The sequence below is a fragment of the Protopterus annectens genome, chromosome 7.part0 (assembly GCF_019279795.1).
Source record: "Protopterus annectens isolate FY-2018-M chromosome 7.part0, PAN1.0, whole genome shotgun sequence".
In the NCBI taxonomy this organism is placed as follows: Eukaryota; Metazoa; Chordata; order Ceratodontiformes; family Protopteridae; genus Protopterus; species Protopterus annectens.
Window position 1 is genome coordinate 1,776,855,559 of NC_056739.1, and position 21,512 is coordinate 1,776,877,070.

At 44.4% G+C, this 21,512-nt stretch overlaps 1 protein-coding gene across 3 annotated transcripts in view; it reads left to right on the forward strand.

Moving 5' to 3' along the window:
* The window catches only part of WDR93 (WD repeat domain 93), a 1,423,954-nt gene that overhangs the window by 658,174 nt on the left and 744,268 nt on the right, over positions 1-21,512 (forward strand). For all 3 annotated transcript variants that reach the window (XM_044078311.1, XM_044078310.1, XM_044078312.1), the window contains one exon: positions 14,220-14,304. In XM_044078311.1, the coding sequence (XP_043934246.1) occupies positions 14,220-14,304 (85 nt within the window). The remainder of the gene's footprint in view (positions 1-14,219; positions 14,305-21,512) is intronic.

Below are 21,512 nucleotides of genomic sequence, written 5' to 3' on the forward strand. Positions count from 1 at the left end.
CAAAGAGCTGGGAGATGCTCTTCAGGATCCTACAGCTGCGGGAGCTTCAGACAAAACTGCTTCCCAGCTTGCGACCTTGTCTTCTATAGTCAACTCTTCCATGCAACTCATTTCTTATGCAGCTGGTAGAGCGAGCAGGGCAGCAGGCACAGGAATTGTCTTACGGAGACATTCCTAGATGCGCCTTTGTGAGTTGGCGGAGCCCTTTAAGTCCTTCTTTACCAACGCCCCATTTGATGGCTCGTCATTGTTCAGGCCCAAGGTAAAAGAGACTCTTGCCAGCTGTGAGCAAGATGGCAAAACTCTCTCTGCCATGGGAGTATGTTTCTCTGCGCCTACTTGACTTTATCCCAAAGGTCAAAAAGGTGGGAAAATGTGGTTCTGAAAATCTCAGGCAGCTTCACCTGATGCATGTGGTGAGTTTTCCCCCAGGGGCAGAGGGAGAAACAATAACAAGAGACACCACCCTCGCGGCAGAGGGGGTCCGCAAAATCAGGGTGACCAAGATACGTTCTCTGGTAGGCCCTTCCAGCGCTCCTGAAAGGAGGCCTGTTTGTCCACCTCTGGAGGCAGTCGAGGGCAGATTGTCACTGTACCCAGAAGCCTGGGAAAGTATCACAAAAGACCCATGGGTGCAGTCGATAATATCCAGGGGATACAGCATTCCTTTTTCCATGCCACCTCTTCCTAGAAAACAGAAATCAATCCCAGATGTGCCACCCAATCTGTGAGATCAAGCAACCCTAGAAGTTCAAAAGTTGCTAGAAAAATGAGCCTTTCAAGAAGTCCCCACAGACCAAATCAGATCTGGAACTTACTCAAGGTTCTTTTTAGTTCCAAACAAAACAGGGGACTGGAGACCCATTTTGGATCTCAGCAGACTGAACAAGTCTGTCAAGAAAACAAAGTTCCAGATAATGACACTGCAGTCCATTCTTCCCTTTCTGGGAAAGGACAATTGGATGTGCTCCATCGATCTCCAGGATGTGTACTGCCACATCAAGATGGACAGGCGATCCAGGGGATATATATTCTTCCAGCTGGGAGCCAGTCATTACCAGTTCAGAGCTCTGCCCTTTGGTCTCACTACAGCCCCCAGAGGGTTCACCAAATGCATGTCAGTAGTTACGGCTCACCTGAGGTGTGTAGGATTCCAGGTGTTTACATATCTAGATGACTGGCTCCTTACCGCCACCACCGAGCATCGACTAATCATTGCAAGGGGCACTACAATTTGTCTCTTCTCTGAGTTAGGCATCACTATAAACTGTGAAAAAATCTGCCTTGTTGCCCTGTCAACATATTTCATTTATATGAGCAGATTTAAATCCAAAAGACATGATAGCAAAATTGCCTCAGGAGAGAGTGTCAGCCATACAATATCAGGTGTCGATCTTGATCAGGAGAAAGAATACTCAACCAAGATTTGTCCTCAAAGTGCTAGGCTCGATGGCGGCAGCAGTAACACTAGTTCCCTTGGCACATTTCCATATGAGTATATTGCAGTGGCTTTTATTTGCTCAATGGTCCATGGAGAATCTACTCATGTTACATGAAATTCTCATCACAAAGATCTGTAAAAAGGATCTACAATGGTGGCTTCAATCTACACACGTAACGATAGGCAGGCCGTTCATCCTTCAACCAGCAGCCACAGTGACCACGGATGTTTTCCAGATAGGGTGGGGGGAGGCATTATCTGAGACAGACTGTTCAAGGAACTTGGCAGCAACATGAGTACCACTTGCACATCAATGTCCTGGAGATTAGAGTGGTGCTTCTGGCGTTGCAACACTTCAGGGCTCTCTACCGACGGGGACGATTGCAATCCAAACAGACAATATGTCCATAGTGTGGTACATCAACAAGAAAGGGGGAACCACATCTTAGCCCTTGTGTCGAGAGGCTCTAAGAGTATGGCAGTGGGCAGTGTCTTCTCTGTCTTTGCTGATTGCAACGCACATCCCGGGGAAATCCATTGTGATAGTGGACAAGCTAAGCAGGGCAATTCTGATGCCACACGAGTGGTCCATGAAGCAGGAAATTGCGAATCAAATTTTTTGCAAGTGGGGCCAGCCTTGCTGCAACCTTTTTGCCACGTCCATCAATACCAAATGCAACAGCTATTTTGCCCTGGTTCCCCATCTGGGACAGTTACCCAGGGATGCACTTGTTCACGATTGGCCCACGGGACTTCTTTATGCTTTTCCCCCATTTCCTCTAATACCCAAAGTTCTTCAGAAAGCAAAATTGCTGGGTTGCAAGCTAATCCTCATTGCCCCTTACTGGCCTCATCAGATTTGGTTCCCCTTCCTATGGCCCCATCTCCAGGAGGAGCCTTGGATCCTGGACCCAGTTCCAGATCTCCTGGTGCATCAGTCAGGAACGCTCCACCCTTCTATTCAGACCTCAAACTGACAGCTTGGATTCTCCACTTCCCGTCTTAGCCAGGCTTCCTGACATTTCCCAGCAGTACAACACATTTTGATCTCTTCTCACAAATCTACAACTAGAAAGATGTATGCCAGCAACTGGAAGAGGTTCTCATGTTGGGCAGCCAAAAATCAGATTGACCCTTTTACTGCACCCATTTCGAAGATCCTGGAATTCCCGACTGAGATTTTTAACCAAGGGGCAGCTGCAGCCACCATTCAAGTTCATCTGGCTGCTATTTCCAGTTATCATGGTGGAGAAATAAGTTCCAACGTTATGTCCCACAGGTTATGCAAAGCTTTTCTAAAAGGTACTATCCGCTTGAGACCCCCAATAAGGCAACCACCTCATCCTTTGGATCTAAACTTAGTCCTAGCCTCCTTGATTCTCCCTCCTTTTGAACTGGCTGCTACTTGTTCTCTGAAGTTCTTGACTTGAAAAACAATCTTCTTGACTGCCATTACCTCAGCTCGGAAGGCATCAGAATTACAAGCTCTCTCCATTCATCCCCATTATTTAATTTTTCACAAAAGACAGAGTTTCTCACAGAACCAATCCCTCCTTCCTACCAAAAGTCAAATTTAAATCAATCAGTAGAACTCCCTGTTTTCTTCCCTAATCATGGCAACAAGGCAGAATATAAACTCCACCAACTGGATGTGCATAGGCTGTTATATGTATCTCCTTGCACAGACAAAAGAATTCAGAAAATCTGACTAATTGTTTATATCCTTTTCAGAAAACAGAAAGAGTATTTCAGTTTCAAAAGTAACCGTATCAAAATGGCTTACAGACACCATCATTTATGTTTATAGCTCACAGCTCAAGCAACTACCAGGAAAAATTCATGGGCATTCCACTAGAGCATTATATACCTTTACAGCTTTTCAGGCCAGACTGCTTTTGGACTCAGTTTGTGTGGTAGTACTTGGGTTAATCCTCATACCTTCATCACTCATTACAAGGTAGATGTGGCCTCCCGGAACAGGGCATCCTTTGGTTCCACTGTTCTGAAGAGTTTATTCCCTTGAGCCACCTGAGAAAGAAGGTGCTAGGGACGCAGTCCCAACAAGCAAGAATGACAGCGAGATAGGGACAACATAAAATAAAGAAGTTATGTACTCACCGTAACATTCCATGTTTGTTGTTCATGATCTCGCCTTCTTTCTTGCACCCCTCCCCCCTTCCCCTTCCTGGAAGATTAATATTTGGCTATATGTGCTATGATTCCCTTCCTGCCTCATAAATTGTTTAGGCTTAGGGTCTATCAGTGTTGTCTTCCTGGTACTGATATATATATATATATATATATATATATATATATATATATATATATATATATATATATATATATACACACACACACCTATGTTTAGTCTAGTGTTATGGTTATCACAAACGAGATCTGGGTAGCTCTCGCTAGGCATGTTGGGATAGAGTCTAGCCTCGAGCCAGTGGCAGCTCTCAACCTTTAGAATGCAGCCGAGTCAGAGCCGAGTACCGGCTCCGAACCCAATAAGTTCCAACAAGCAAGAACGAAGGCGAGATCATGGACAACAAACATGGAACGTTATGGTGAGTACATAACTTCTTTATTTTATGTTTGGTCGGTCTGGTCTTGCTAAAGCCTTTAACAGCCCATTCAACCAGTTCCATGGCAACTTCATCAGATTTGTTTTCCAGGTCTTCCATGGATGAAGTTTGTGCTGCTGCAACTTGGGCTTATCCTCATACCTTTATTACTCATTACAAATTGGAACTGGTCTCGAGGGGAAGAGCAGTCTTCATCTTAACAGTACTCAGGAATATCCTTCCTTAGAGTCCCCCCGGGATTGAGGTAGCTGTGGACTCTGTCCCATATGTTGAGGAATGAATGAAAATTGGCAACATCAGATAAAGAAGTTATGTACTCACCACAATGTTCTATCTGTGTTGTCCATTTTCATTCTTCCTCAACTCCCCTCCCTCCACCCCCTACCTTGTTTCTTTTGTTGACTTCTGGAACAACTGCAGAGTAATATAGTAACCCAGTTCTTTCTGTTTGAGCTCCAGATAGTGACTTTCCATAGTAAAGCTAAACTTTCAATGTGAAGTTGTTCGATCTCGCCGTTTGTTCTTACACACGGGTTCGGAGCCGATCCTTCGGCTCCGAGTCAGCCACATTCCAAGCTCTGCGTCTAAGAGAAGCTCGAGGCACAGTCCCTATCCCATGATCCTCTCCTGCTAACCCTCAGATCTAGTTTGCCACTGCAACAGGTCTCATCGTCAAGTAAGAGCTCGGGCCAGTATCCTTTTTTCTATAAAAATTTTTATACATATATTTCTAAAAGTTAAAAATTATACGTTTTTTTCTTAGTATAACGATAGTATTACTGTGTGTGTGTGTGTGTGTGTGTGTGTGTGTGTGTGTGTGTGTGTGTGTGCGTGTGTCAGGCTAAATTAGTGTTTGAATAGTGTTAGAATTTGTGGGAGCGGCTGCTCCTAGGCCTTAGGCCACTAACTTTCTGTCAGGGCTCAGTCAGATTTTCTCTGTTTAAACTACATTTTCTCTTAGTATTTAACCTTGCTGATAAATATTTACCTGTTTTAGTAAGGTTAGTTTTGTGTGTGTGTATATATATATATATATATATAAATATATATATTTATATATATATATATATATATATATATATATATATATATATATATATATATATAGTGTTTTACATATTAGTATTGCAGGCTATAATTTCTAATCAGGAATGTCAGAAAAAGCCAAATCTGGATTTAAGCATTGCCAGTGTGGACAGAAAATGTCCATAACTGACAACCACGTTTCCTGCGTTTACTGTCTAGGTCCTCTCCATCTTCAGTAGGACTGCTCCATCTGCCACTCGTTTAGTGGCAGAGTGATGATGGAAAGACGCAGGAAACTTATTGAGAGGGGTCTCCTGAAGCCGGAGTTTCAAGAGGCATTGGAAAAGGCAGACTAGTCTTCAAAGGGGTCGAAGTCTTTGAAGGTGTCGGAGCCCAGGTCATCGACTCTGAGTACCACTGTTAAGATTCGGTCGCCGGCTCCACAGACCTTGGAGCCGAGCATCGATCTGCTGCCTCGGGGAGAGGTCCAGGTTTTGGAGCCGGTGTCAGAGGTACTCCCTTCATCGATCCTTCATTCGGTGGCCCCTTCGACCTGTTCCTCCAGACCACTGTCAGACACCAATGTGGATCGAGTAGTGCAAAAGCTGATGGAGAACACGGCCTTATCCAAGCTGATTGCAGTTTCGTCCCAATTGGTGTCGAAGCTTGAAGCCCTTCCTGTTCCAGCCATAGATCCTCCTTCGAGACCCATCGAGTCATCGGAGCCGGGAGTCGAGGATCTGATGATTGTTGATCCCCCAGAGCCAAAGCCTTCGTTAGTGCTTTCGGCTCCACTGACCTCGACACCCTTGGTACCCATCGAGGGTTCTCGGAGCCGACAGTCTCTCCTCGGTTCCTGGTGGGAGAGTTGAACCGAAGTTTCAGTTCCGACTCTTCCCCTCAGTGCAGATTAGTTTGGCTCCGTCCTCTGGATCGGAGCCCATGGTTCCGGGCCCGAGGAGGATGCCTGGTTCTTCGGAACCGGTGGAATCCTCGGCCCGGTGCCTTCGAGGCCATGAGGAAGGTTTTGTCTGTTAAGACATTCACATCTTCAGATTCCTCTTCCCCCTCCCCGAAAGGTCCTCGTTCTGTTTCTGCACCACCAGTCCCCACTAAGCATAGAGACCCAAAGCCTCAGTCAGCCCCAGAGGGTGAACCCTGCTCCTCGGAAGCTTCACCAGATGCCCCCTCTGATGAAGTCCTGAGGAAGAGATTGTGCAAGAGGAGGCACCTTGATTCCCCACAGGAATCGTTGACATCGGACACCAACTTGGATGAATCAGAGAGGTCCCCATGGTCCTCCTCCGAGGATGTCTCATTTGCCGACATCCTGTAAATTCTCAAACAGAGGGGTGACTGGCAGTCACTTGCCCCCACTGAGGACGAGTCGGTGTTGGTGAAGGCTTTTGGGGCTCAACCTTCCACCTCCTGGGTAACTCCGCCCTTCGACGAATTAATGGATTTAATAGCTCGAAGGGAGTGGGAGTCCCCTGACACCTTGGAACCAGTCCCTCGGAGGCCTAATAAGTACATCACTGCCCCCAGGATAAAGCGCATCTCACCAAGGGAGTCCCAGTTAATGCTATGGTGGTGGCAGCGGCCACCAAGAAAGAAATGTCTGAAGCATCTTCCTCTGTTCATCCGCCTAACAAAGACGGTAGAACGATGGACAGGTACGGGAAGCGCATTTTTAGTTCAGTGGCTTTTTCAATGCGATCGCTGAACTACCTCACCCATTTTACCCGTCTTCAGAGAGATCTCCTCAAAGAATTGGGAGATACTCTACAGGGTACCACAAATGCTGCTGTCTCAGACAAGGTGACAGCACAGCTCAATACCCTAAACTCTATTGTTAACTCATCCATGCGGCTCATTTTATATGCAGCTGAAGGATCGAGTAGGGCTGCAGCTTCAGTGATCGCTCTGAGGAGACAATCCTGGATGCGCCTATGCTCCTTTGCGGAAGCCTTTAAGTCTTCCTTTACTAATGCCCCCTTTGATGGCTCCTCCTTGTTTGGGCCCAAAGTGAAGGAGATGCTCACTAGGTGTGAGCAAGAAGGAAAGACCCTGTCTGCCGTAGGGGTCCATTTTTCCGCCCCTTCTAGACCATACACCAAAGGGCAAAGAGGTGGAAAAATGTGGTTCCGGAAGACTCAGGGAGCTTTCCAATCTACACCTAGTGAAACCCCCTCCAGAGGCAGAGGAGGGGGAAGGAATTGAAGACGCCGTCCAGGCAGCAGAGGGGGTCCGCAGAACCAGGGTGACAGGGATACCATCCCTGGTAAGCCCTTAATGCACTCCTAAGTGGAGGCCTGGCTGTCCTGCTCTGGAGGCAGTCGGGGGTCGCTTGGCTTTATACCCAGAGGCCTGGCTAAACCTCACTTCAGATTCCTGGGTAAAAAGCATAATAACCAGAGGATACAACATCCCTTTCTTAAACAATCCTCCCATCCAAAAAAGATTCCCAGATGTTCCACCCAATCTGAGGGATCAGGCAGCCATAGAAATACAAAGGCTGTTAGAAAAAAGAGTCTTCCAGCCAGTCCAGGCAGGCCAAATAGGATCCGGAACTTACTCAAGGTTCGTTTTAGTTCCAAAGAAAACAGAGGACTGGAGGCCAATACTGGACCTCAGCAAACTCAATACCTTCGTGAAGAAGGAAAAATTCCGGATGGTCATGTAAAATCGATCCTTCCGTTTCTTCAAACGAACGATTGGATGTGCTCTATAGTTCTCAAGGATGCATACCACCACATAAAAATGGCCAGGCCATCTAGAGATCACCTGCGCTTCCGGCTGAGAGCCAGTTATTTTCAGTTTCGAGTCCTGCTCTTTGGCCTCACCTCAGCCCCCAGGGTGTTCACCAAGTGCATGGCAGTAGTGGTGTCCCACCTGAGAAGACTAGGATTCCGGGTGTTTCCATACTTAGATAACTGGCTCCTTACCGCCACCACCAGGCATCACCTGTTACAAGCCAGGGACTATACAATCGATCTCTGTTCCCGTTTAGGCATAACACTGAACTTCGAAAAATCTGCCTTGTCGCCCTCACAGCATATATCATTCATAGGAGCGGAATTGGACACTACCTTAACTCTGATCAGGCTTCCCCAAAGAAGAGTTTCAGCCTCAAGGGAACAGATTTCTACTCTTCTACAAAACAAAAGAGTCCCCGCTGCACAGGTCCTGAAAGTATTAGGCATGATGGCAGCTACCCTTATCGCGGTCCCCCTATGGAGAATGCACATGAGGATCCCCCAGTGGCTACTCTTCGCACAGTGGTCTTACCAACGGCTACCATTGTCACACAACATCCTGCTCATGGAGTCTTGCAAGCGGGATCTTCAATGGTGGATGAACAGCCACAAGCTTACGATAGGCCGCCCGTTCGTGCTCCCCCCTCCCCCCATAGCCACAGTGACCACGGACGCTTCCCTGATAGGGTGGGGGTGACTTTTTCAGGGAAGAACAGTTCAAGACGAGTGGTTGAAAATAGAGTACAACCTACACATCAATGTCCTGGAGTTGAGAGCAGTGTTCCTGGCGTTGCAACTCTTTCACGACTACTTACCTCCGGGAACAGTTGCAATTCAGACAGACAACATGTCAGTGGTCTGGCACATAAACAAACAAGGAGGAACCAGGTTTTACCCCTTATGCAGAGAGGCCCTGAGAATCTGGCAATGGACTGTGTCCACCGGACGCTTTCTCATAGCAACGCACATCCTGGGAACATCCAACGTAATAGCGGACAGGTTGAGCAGAGCCATCCTATTACCTCACGAGTGGTCCCTCAAAAATCAAGTAGCAGGATTTTCCGCAGATGGGGCCAACCTTGCTGCGACCTTTTTGCATCCTCCCTGAATGCCAAATGCAAAAGCTATTTCGCCCTGTTTCCCCCTCTGGGAGCCACCCTCAGGGACACACTTGTGCACGATTGGCCCCCGGGTCTCCTATATGCTTTTCCTCCTGTTCCACTAATCTCGAAATTTCTGCAGAAAGCCAAAGGTCTGGAAAGGACGATCATCTTGATAGCACCATTCTGGCCTCGACAGATCTGGTTCCCCTTTCTTCAAGCTTACCAAATAGAGGAACCTTGGACTCTGGACCCAGTGCCAGACCTTCTGACCCACTCATCAGGAGTTCTTCACCCCTCTCTTTTATCCCTCAAATTGACAGTATGGCTGCTCCACTTCCCAGCTTAGCCAGGTCAGATCTCTTGTCTCCAGCAGTACAACATATTTTGATGTCTTCCCACAAAGCCTCCACTAGAAAATTATACAAGAGCAAATGGAAACGTTTCGTGTGTTGGGCTTCCAAACAAGGTATTGATCCCTTGGTTGCTCCTATTCATAAGGTTCTAGATTTTCTATCTACTCTTTTACATCAAGGGGCTTCAACATCCACCATAAGGGTACAGCTGGCTGCCATATCTAATTTTCATGTGGGTGAAGGGGGCTCTACAATTATGTCTCAGAGACTTTGTAGAGCTTTCATAAAGGGAACTTATCATCTCCGACCACCCATTCGAAGTCCAGTTTTTCCTTGGAACTTAAATCTAATGCTATCTCAGCTCATGTTATCACCCTTTGAACCAGCCTCGTCATGCCCACTTAAATATCTTTCCTGGAAAACCCTGTTTCTTGTTGCAATCACTTCAGCTCGCAGAGTCTCAGAGCTGCAAGCACTGTCAATTAGACCCCCGTATCTAATCTTTCACTCAGACAGGGTCTCCTTACGTACTAATCCGTCCTTTCTACCAAAAGTCTGCTCAGAGTCTAATCTTAATCAGTCCATAGAACTTCCTACCTTTTTCAGGCACCATACCAATAAATTGGAATACATGTTACACAAATTGGACGTGCACAGACAGCTGAGATTTTACCTGGACAGGACAAAAGAATTCCGGAAATCGGATCAAATCTTTGTTTCGCATGCGGATAGTAAGAAAGGACTTGCAGTATCAAAAATCACGTTATCCAAATGGCTTTCGGACTGCATAAACTTTAATCAGTCTATTCCGCTCAAAGCTAAAGCTCATTCTACTAGAGCTGTTTCTACTTCCCTAGCCCATGCTGCTCGTTTACCGATAGATACCATTTGTGCAGCGGCTACCTGGGCTAAACCTCATACCTTTATCACTCATTACAAAGTGGACAGGGCCTCCTTTGGTTCCACTGTTCTCAGGAATGTTCTCCCCTGAGCCAACCGGGGTTTAGGGTGCTAGGGACGCTACCCGTGTGTAAGAACAAACGGCGAGATCGAACAACTTCACATAAAGAAGTTATGTTCTTACCATAACGTTCCATGTGAGTTGTTCATCTCACCTTTGTTCTTACATTCCCACCCTCCTTTCCCCTCCGTGTTCTGGAAGAACAGGTACAACTGGTGGCTGGTTGTCTTTCTCATGGTCCCCTTAGACTGACTGTCTCTAGGTAATATATGTGTATGTGTATGAATACATATGCATGTGTAAGAGAATATGTCTTCTGTTGTCTGGTTTTCATAGCAAACTAGATCTGAGGGTTAGCAGGAGAGGATCATGGGATAGGGACTGTGCCTCGAGCTTCTCTTAGACGCAGAGCTTGGAATGTGGCTGACTCGGAGCCGAAGGATCGGCTCCGAACCCGTGTGTAAGAACAAAGGCGAGATGAACAACTCACATGGAACGTTATGGTAACAACATAACTTCTTTTTACATCATACAATAAGGAGTTTTAAACAAGCTCTAGAGAATGAGGGGGTTATAGCATTATAGTTAAGGGAGGAGCTTGAGAGCTTGTCATATCCATAAGCTGTGTAACATTGACTGAGTCGGATCTGAGGATCAGATCTGTTCCCATATGTTGAGAAAGAATGAAAATGGACAACGCAGATGGAACTCTATGGTGAGTATATAACTTCTTTTTTTCCCCTGCACCTTTTTCCCCTCTTCAAACTGACTTTATGACCATTTGTTCTGTGGGGTGGGGACCTGCCAGATCACCTAGATCAAGAGCCATCAAGGGGTCACCATCATTTAGGTAGCCATCAATGAGTTTCTGCTTTCATCAGCATGAGATCTTTGTTACTGGCCTAACCCCCACACCTTGTGATGATGTAGGAACAAGCATCACTGCAAGGATCACCCACACTCCTACATCATGCATGTGTGTGTCACTCCATTTGCACATGATAGGGGTTACCATGGCTGGCTTGGGTGGTCGCACCCATTTTTGCCTCAGAAAAGCCACCATTCATAAACTGTTTCCACCCTCTGACTGAGACAAGGTTATTTAACAGAGGAATGGACATATCCAGACCTAAGCCGACCAAGCCTCTTCCAGGGATAGGTATGTGCATCCTCCCTTGCCTGTGCTGTCAAGAGTCTGAGCTGCTATTGAAACACGGGTTGCCTGGACTGTTTTCAGGTTTTAATCCTGTATGTCACAGGCACAGTTTCTCTGATTGGTTATCAACAAATCTATACACTTACTTACTCATGTACAATGTATTTCACTTTGTTTATGGAGCTTTTCTCCCTGGACCTGTACTGAAAATGGGCAGTGAGCCCAGAGGGACTATCCCAATTAAAAATGGCAATTTATAAATTAATAAAATATGTTGTTCAGTACGCTTCCAAATAAACATCATATTCTAGCATCACCATAGAGTATGTGTAATTTATATACTTTAAATTCATCAGTGATTTCTAATTAGGTAGTTAAAAACCTAAATATGATGGTCAACTTTAACAATGTGTGACATTAACCAGGAAAACTAAAATATTATGATTTTACTCTGAGGTACTCAGGAATATATTTAAACACATGCAGAGATAGATATCTTTCCATATCACTGTTGCAATATGGATCTCCTGCCAATGATACCCTGACATGTGGACAGTATACCAAAGCCTTTATGTCTTATAGGTGCTGTATGTCACATGTGTGCTCCCTGCGTAGGAAATAAAGTTGCTGTATGGATGTAAATACCCCAAAGGACAATGGAGAACATGTACATCCAGAAGAAAAAAATTCAGAATTGAAAAGAAGTGAGATACCATTGGCCAGGAGGGTAACAAAAACAGGGGCAACAGCCATAATAGAGGAGGGAAGGACAGAGGGACTGAATACTACAACATTGAAGAGAAGAACATCTACTGTTATGGTAAGATTTTATACAACTGTACTATGAGATTTTATACAACTGTACTATGTCCTTTTATATCACTGTTGCAGTATTCTTCACTGAAGGGAAAGTACGAGAGCTAAGAAGATGACTGGGAGGAGGAAGGCACAGAAGAACACTCCACAAATCCATGCAGAATAGCCCTGGCAAAACCTGCTCTGGCCTTGGAAACAACATCTAGTTTGTAATGCTTAGTAAAAGTATGAGCAGATAACTAAGTATCAGCTTCAAGGATGGAATTAGTGCCCAAACTTTTGAAAAAGGCACCAGAACAGGCAACCACCCTTGTAGAATGTGCCTTTACAAATGAAGAAAGGCATTTGTCATGAAAGGAATAACAAAAGGAAATAGCCTTGGAGATCCAGAAGGAGATGGCTTGCTTGAAAACAGCTAAACACCAAATTCTGGGATGAAAAGAAACAAAATGTTGCTCAGATTTATAAATAACCTTTGTTTTATCCAAGTAATATCTGAGCTTTCTTTGCAGGTCCAAGGTGTGGAGAACCTTCTCAATGGCGGGCTGCAAAGAAGGAAGTTAAATATACTGATTAAGGGACACCTCTTTAACCACCTTGAGCATAAAAGAATGATTAGTATGAAAAGCTACCCTGTCTCTGTGAAAAACTAAAAAAGGAGGAACAGCCATAACACCCTGTCTCTGTGAAAAACTAAAAAAGGAGGAACAGCCATAACACCCTGTCTCTGTGAAAAACTAAAAAAGGAGGAACAGCCATAACACTCTGAAGTTCCAACAGTCTCATGGCAGAAGTAAGTTTAAAAGGAACACAGACTTATGAATGGATGCTTCACAGATGTGTGTTTTTGGACTTAGTCCATTGGTGGGGTATTCCTCAGGTAGATCTTTTTGCTTCTCCTCTGAACAGGCAATTTCCTCTATTCTGTTCGAGAGTACCAAGTCCTCTGACTTGGAAACTGGATACCCTGTCTTTTCCTTGGAAGGGAATGTTTGTGTATGCCTTTCCTCCTCTTCCTGTGCTGCCAAAATTTCTGCACAAGATCAGGCAGGACTCTCTCAACATCTTGTTGGTGAAACTCTTTCTGCCCAGACAGCACTGGTTCCCTCTTCTTTATCACCTGGCAAGGGGCAGTCACCACAACTTACCTCACTGAGTGGATCTTCTCACACAAGGCAAGAGATCTCTTATTCATCCTCACCTGTCCACTCTTCAAAGGACACTGTGGGTGATAGAGTTTTGATCCATCTTAGGAACCTGTTTTATTTGGACGTACTTCAGGTTCTGCAGAACAGGAAACCCACTACCAGAAAATCATACATGTCTAAATGGAAAAGATTTTCAGTTTGGTGTCTCTCTCCCCATCATGACACCTTCTCAGTAGGGGTTCCTCTTGTTCTCTCTTATTTGTGTGATCTGCTCCATGCTGGCTTGGTGTATTCTTCAGTTAAAGCTCATCTGTCAGCATTCTTTCCTTGTCTGACCTTGAACCCTCCTTTGGTCTGTTGGTTTGAGATCAAGCAATTTCTTAAAGGTGTCTTTCATATCAGGCCCCTGAGGAAGCCTATTCCTCCTTCTTGGGACCTCAGTTTTCTACTTGAAAAATTGACTGAGGCTCCTTTTGAACCTGCTCCTTGGGGAATTTTGTTCCTCCTGGGGCAATTCAGTTCTGAATATTTGCATTTGTATGTCACCTTTATACCCTATGCCCTACCTGGGGAGCATGTGTGTGACGTACAGCACCTAGAAGATCTAAATGTTTTGATATACTGGCTAAACATGGAGCTATCATTTGCAGGTGATCCCTTCATTGTGAAGAATACTGCAGTGCTGAAGAAAAGAACACTTACTGTTATGGTAAGATTTTACACAATTGTACTTTACTAATCAAAAGCTATTACTTTTTAATAAAATGACTGCATTGTCTAATTATGGCACACATGAGGTCTGTCATAAGATAACCAGCATCATCTTAAGTGTATTACTAGTGCTAAAAATGATGACAACTGTATTTTATTGTAGACAGCTCAACCTTCTGGAACAAGTGAAGGAAAATCCATTTTGCCAGTCCTCGTGATGAAAATCAAGCCACCAAAGCCCATTTCAGGTAAACTTCTTGAATGACACTTGTTTGAAAAAAGCTAATAATGTGAAGTTGTTCTATCTCACTGTTCATTGTTTCTGATGGGTTCAGAGCTGATCCTCGGCTCCAACTCAGCCAACTGCAAAAGCTGGAGTCTGCAACCAGCTCGAGGCCAACTCCCTATCCCATGATGCACCTTGATCTTCCCTCAGATCTCATTTGCCGCTGCAACTTGGATCGGATGTGCACCAGCTCTGGCCAGTGAAAGTTATTGCTTTTTTTCTCTTAAAAACTTCTTAGATAGCTTAAATTAGATAATTTAGTTATAAGTTTCCTTTGTTTATAGTACGTAAACTTTCTGTTTGTGTATTCCCGGTAATTTGCTAGTTATTTAGATAGTTTAACTAACTTAGAGAAGTGGCCACATTTTTAGGCCTTTAGTTCTCCCTATGTCATATTTCTTCTTACATAGTTGTGTGGTGTTAGTTAGCACCCTTTTTATTTACAGGGCATAGTGTATTCCTGGTAATCTGCTAGTTATTTAGATAGTTTAAATAACTTAGATAAGTGGCCACATTTTTAGGCCTTCAGTTCTCCCTAGCTCATATTTCTTCTCACATATTTGTGTGGTGTTAGTTACAACCCTTTTTACTTACAGGGCAAGTATATTGATATTTAGCTAATTATAATTTACATTTATTTTATTTATTTATTTTACATTTGTTGACCAGGATAGTCCGTCTGGGTGTGAGCCTATTTTCAGCGGAGTCCCAGGGAGAAAAGCTCCAATAAAACAAGAACAACATTGACAGGTACAGTGTCGGTTTTACATAGAATTTAACAGAAATATCTAGAGACAATAAAGAAAGTACAATATACAAAGGAGAAAGTTAATAAAATATAATATAGTAAAGTCATATATATTTATATATATATATATATATATATATATATATATATATATATATTTTTTTTTTTTTTTGAGGGCAGGAGTCCATCTTTAGTAGATCATTTGAGTATACTTTAATATGTGTACATATGTATACCCTTACAAAAAAAAAATTTATCAAATTATACTCTTATTGTAGGTAGCTGATAGGTGGTTTTAACAAGTGGGAGTGGGGTATACATGGAGACTATAAAATGTAGGAGATGAAATTTAATGTGGGCTTATGTGGTATTAGCCTGACTTGGTGCAGGAGCAGAGCCAGTTGTTAGTGAGGTGGTCTTTGAGCAATGTTTTGAATTGGTGTAGGTTGGTAGCATTTAGGATGTGTTGAGGGATTGAGTTCCAAAGTTTAGAAATGTGGTGGGAGTAGAGGGTGTCCCCGGATTTGTTGTTGCTTTTGGATACTTGGAGGAGTGTTTTGTGCCAGGATCGGAATTGCCGAGTGTTGGTATATGGTTGGATTAATTGTTGTAGGGCTGGGGTTCTGTTTGGCTGGTATATTAGTTGGTAAGTAAAGACAAGTTGGGTATAGGTTAGTTGTTGTGGGAATTCTAGCCAGTTTATTTGTTGCAGGGCAGAGCAGTGGTGGGACTTATATGGGAAGCTAGTGGCGAACCTGGCTGTTTTATTGTAGGCTGATTCAAGTTTGGTAACGTCAGTTTTGTTAAGGTTTGTAAGGATAGGAGAAGCATAGAGAGCAGTAGATAAGTGATGAGTCCTGGTGATGCTTAGTCTAGAATGGCTAGTTAGGAAAGGATTAATTTGGTATAGACAGCCTAGTTTGATGTGTGTTTTTTTAATGGTTTGAGAGAGGTGTAGGTTGAATTTTAATTCGCTATCAATTGTAACACCTAGTAATTTGGTATACATTTGGTATATTTGGTATTTATAATTTGGTATATTTGGTTTACATAATTTAGATAGTTTAGTTGTTTAGAGATCTTGCATTGTTAGTGTGCTGTGTTGATATATATATATATATATATATATATATATATATCTATGTATATATATATATATATATATATATATATACATAGTCGACAGTTCATATGATCGACAGTTCATTTGGTCGACAGTTCATTTGATCGACAAGCATTTTAGGTGGGCCCCCCCCCCTAACTATATATATCAACTCCAGGGTCGCACAACATTGGGGAAGGGGGCAAATCTGCTTGTCGACCAAATGAACTGTCGACCAAATGAGTGTCGATCATATGAACTGTCGACCATGTCAGGTAGACCCATGTGTGTGTGTGTGTGTGTGTATATATATATATATATATATATATATATATATATATATATATATATATATATATATTCTACTCATAGCTTAGAGGTAGTAAAAGTTTCTGAATGTTTTTTCTTATGTATATATAGAGGTTTTTCTCTGTTTGTTCTGATAGGATATCTCATCAAGAGAAAGAGAAATCCAAGTCTGGATTTAAGAAATGCCCAAGATGTGGGCAAAAGGTGTCCACCACTGATGGACATACTGACTGTGTCTATTGTTTAGGTGAGTTGCAACTACAAGAAAGCTGTTCAGTATGACACTCTTTTAGTGCCAGAGTGTTGCATGAGAGAAAGAGAAAACGTATGGATAGAGGTCTTTTAAAATCCTCTTTCCAAGAGGCACTGGATAAGCATGACAAACACTCTTCTAGTTCTTCTGAGCCAAGGAAAAGCCCATCAACTCCAAAACCCGGATTGAGTAAAGCTTCAAAGCCAATGGAGCTGACTGTTTTGGTTAGGAGCCGGTCCCTGACATTGGAGCCGGTATTTCCTACATTGAAACCCCCATCTTACAGTCGGTCGCTTAATCCACACATTCTTCTCGGGTCTCAAGTAGACTCTCTGATTTGGATGTGGACCATGTGGTGAGGCTTTTGCAGATACCGGCGTTTGCCAAAATTTTATTGCCGCCGAAACAAGTTCCCCCACCGTCTTCTGTTCCTCTTCCGATCTGCCTCGAAGTTTCGGAGCCGGAGAGCTCGGAACTGTTGATTGTGGAGCCCTCAGGCCCAATACTTACCTTAGGTTTGTCGGCCCCGATTGCACTTATATCTTCAGTGCTGACCGAGGGATCTCAAAGTCGACACTCGCCGGTCGGGTCCCGGGAGGATAGTTGGACCGACTTGGTTCTGACTTTGCCTCTCGGGGCTTCCGACCTCAGGCTCAAAGCCCTCTGTTCTGGTGCTGGGAGAGTCCCTTGTATCCTAGGATCCGGGGGGATTCCTCATGTCGGGACCGAGGGGCCTTTGAGGCCACTAGGAGTGTATTGTCCATGCCAACAACCCCACTGTCAGTACCAGCAGCTCCCTCCCTTAAAGCACCGGTGTCTACCTCTACAACACATGCTCTATTAAAGCGTAGAGACCATCAGCCTCAGGAAGCCCCATCAGGTGAGCCATGTTCTTCTGAGACCTCTCCAGAAGCTCCCACTGAAGAGGTTCCCAGGAAGAGACCTTGCAAGAGGAAGCATCTGGACTCCCCACAGGAATCTGTCACTTCAGATACTGACTTAGATGAGTCAGAAGGGTCCCCACGGTCCCCCTCAGAGGATATCTCATTCACAGATATCCTAGAAATTCTTAAACAGAGTGGTGGCTGGTAATCTTGTAACCCTACTGATGATGAGTCAGTTCTCCTGAAAGCTTTTGGGTCTCAACTCTCCACCTCTTGGGTGTCTCCACCCTTTGATGAGTTCATTGAGTTACTCTCTTGGAGGGCATGGGAGTTCCCGGATACCACGGAGCTTGTTCCCAGGAGGCCTAATAAATTTATAACTTGCCCTCAAGACAAAACCTTTCTAACCAAAGGAGTGCCCATTGATGCCATGGTGGTGGCAGTGGCCACCAAGAAGGAACTATCAGAAACTTCTATGTCTGTTCATCCTCCTGATAGAGAGTCCAGGATCATGGACAGGTATGGGAAGCTAGTTCAGTGGCTTTTGTCCTTCGATCGCTGAACTATCTCACACATTTTACTAGGTTACAAAGGATCTCCTGAAGGAACTAGGAGACACCCTGCAGATTTCTGTAGCTGCGGGGGTTTCTGACAAGGTAACTTCCCAGCTCTCTACTCTTAATTGTATTGTGAACTCTTCCATGCGTCTGATGTCATATGCAGCTGATGGAACAAGCAGAGCAGTGGGTACAGGAATTGCCCTTAGGAGACATTCCTGGATGCACCTATGTTCCTTTGTGGAACCCTTTAAGTCTTCCTTTATTAACACCCCTTTTTGGACCGAAAGTGAAGGAAACACTTACCAGGCATTGAAAGATGGAAGGACTCTGTCTGCCGTTTGAGTGTTTTTTTACCCTGATTAGACCCTGCCCCAAAGGGAGGGGGGGTGGAAAGATGTGGTTCTGTAAATCTCAAGGATCTTTCTAGGACACTTGTGGTGAAACCCTCTCTAGAGTCAGAGGAGGGGGAAATAATGGAAGATGCCATCCATGCGGCAGAGAGGGTCCACAGAATCAGGGTGACAGGGATCAGTTCTTTGCGAAGCCCTATCAGCGCTCCTGAGAGGAGGCCCAACTGTCCATCTCTGGAGGCAGTCGGGGGACGCCTTTCTTTGTACCCAGACGCCTGGCTACAAATAACAAAAGACAGCTCGGTACAAAGTATCATATCTAGAGGATACTCAATTCCCTTTGCCACACTGCCCCCTCTTGTGAAAAAAATCCCAGACATTCCACCCAGTCATAGGGAACAAGCATGCATAGAGGTCCAAAGGTTGCTGGAAAAAAAGAGTCATCGAGCCAGTCCCAGCAGACCAGAGAGGATCTGGAACTTACTCAAGGTTCTTTTTAGTTCCAAAGAAAATGGGGGAGTGGAGAACTATTCTAGACCTCAGCAGACTAAACAAGTCACGCTACAGACAATACTCCCCTTTCTGGGGAAAGACAATTGGATGTGCTCGATAGACCTCCAGGATGTGTACTACCACATAAAAATAGACAGGCCAACCAGGGATCATCTACACTTCTGGCTGCGAGCCAGTCATTATCAATTTCGCGCTCTGCCCTTTGGTCTCACTACAGCCCCCAGAGTGTTCACCAAATACATGGCAGTAGTCATGGCTCACCTGAGACGTTTGGGATTTCAGGTGTTTCCATACCTAGACGACTGGCTCCTCACTGCCACCACCAGGCATCAACTCATACATGCAAGGGACACAACTTTAAATCTCTGCAATCAATTGAAGATTACCATAAACTCAGAACAATTTGCCTTGTCGCCATCGCAACAGACCGTTTTTATAGGAGCATAACTAAATACAGTCACAGTGACCTTAAGCCTTCCTCCAGAAAGAGTTTGTCTTTTACAAAAACAAATCCTAGACCTGGTTCCAAAGACAAAAGCCCCAGTCTCAATGGTACTCAAATTGCTAGGAATGATGGCAGCAGCGATCATTGCCATTCCTCTGGGTCGGATGCACATATGAGTACTACAGTGGCTCCTGTTCTCTCGATGGTCCTTTCAGGAACTTCCAATGCCACACCAAATCATAATAATGAATATGTGCAGGAAGGACCTTCAGTGGTGGCTGACATCCTAACAAGTAACTCTAGGTTGTCCATTTGTTCTACCCAATCCTATAGCCATGGTGACCACAGAGGCTTCCTTAATGGGGGGCATTATCAGGGAAGAACAGCCCAAGGCACGTGGAAGAAGTACGAGACTCATCTGCATATCAGTGTCCTAGAGATGAGAGCAGTACTCCTAGAGTTGCAGTCCTTTCAAGACTCTCTCCCTCTGGGAACAATTGCAATTCAGACGGACAATATGTCAGTGGTATGGTACATAAACAAACAAGGAGGAACCATATCTTATCCCCTTTATCGAGAGGCCCAGAGAGTATGCCAGTGGGCAACTTCCACCCAGTGCTTTCTGATAGCAACACACATCCTGAGGAAATCCAATGTGATAGCAGACAAGCTAAGCAGGGCAATTCTTTTGCCTCATGAGTGGTCCCTAAAGAAGCAAGTAGCGGAAAGGATTTTTCACAGATGTGACTAGCCTTGCTGCGATCTCTTTGCGACCCCAATAAACATGAAATGCAGCAGATACTTCACCCTAATACCCCTGCCGGGGGATGCCCCAAGGAATGCACTGGTGCACAATTGGTCCCTGGGTCTCCTTTATGCCTTTCCTCCTTTCCCTCTAATACCCAAAGTTTTACAGAAAGCAAAGACTCTGGGAAGGACCATAATCTTAATAGCCCCTTACTGGCCTCTTCACATTTGGTTTCCCTTCCTTCAGCCTCATCTATTGGAAGAACCTTGGATCCTGGACCCAGTTCTGGATCTTCTGAGCCATTCATCGGGGGTGCTTCATCCTTCTCTTCACTCCCTCAAACTGACAGCTTGGCTGCTCCAATTCCAAACATAGCCAGGATTCACAACCTCTCAGCCGAGGCTCAACATATTTTAACATCCTCTCATAAATCATCTACCAGAAAATTATATCTTAGCAAATGGAAGAGATTTTCTATATGGGCATCTCAGAATGATATTGATCTGTACCTAGCTTTAATTTCATCCATTCTGCAGTTTCTGACTAAAGTTTTCAATGAAGGCACCACTGCAGCTACCATTAGAGTTCAATTAGCAGCAATATTGAACTTTCATCTTGGTGTCCAAGGTTCTAATGTCATGTCACATCGACTGCCTAAAGCCTTTCTCGGGGGTACTATTCATTTGAGACCACCCGTCAAAACCCCAGCCATTCCATAGAATCTAAATCTTGTTCTTTCCCGAATTATATTACATAGATTAGATTAGTGCACATAGATTAGTACTAGGCTAACTGCCCTTGCAAGCCATTTTAAGCCAAGCCAATTATCTCCTGTGAGATTCAAACCCTGTACCTTGCGTTTGTAAGGCAAACACCTTAACCATTAGGCCATCCTCCCAACCCCTGGATCTTCTGAGCCATTCATCGGGGGTGCTTCATCCTTCTCTTCACTCCCTCAAACTGACAGCTTGGCTGCTCCAATTCCAAACATAGCCAGGATTCACAACCTCTCAGCCGAGGCTCAACATATTTTAACATCCTCTCATAAATCATCTACCTCGGCTAAGAGGTTGTGAATCCTGGCTATGTTTGGAATTCCTTTCGAACCAGCCTCATCCTGTGATTTGAAATTTCTTTCATGGAAGACCATATTTTTAATAGCTATCACTTCTGCTCGGAGGATTTCTGAGTTACAGGCCTTGACCAACAAACCTCCTTATCTGATTTTCCATAATGACAGAGTTTTGCTCAGAACTAA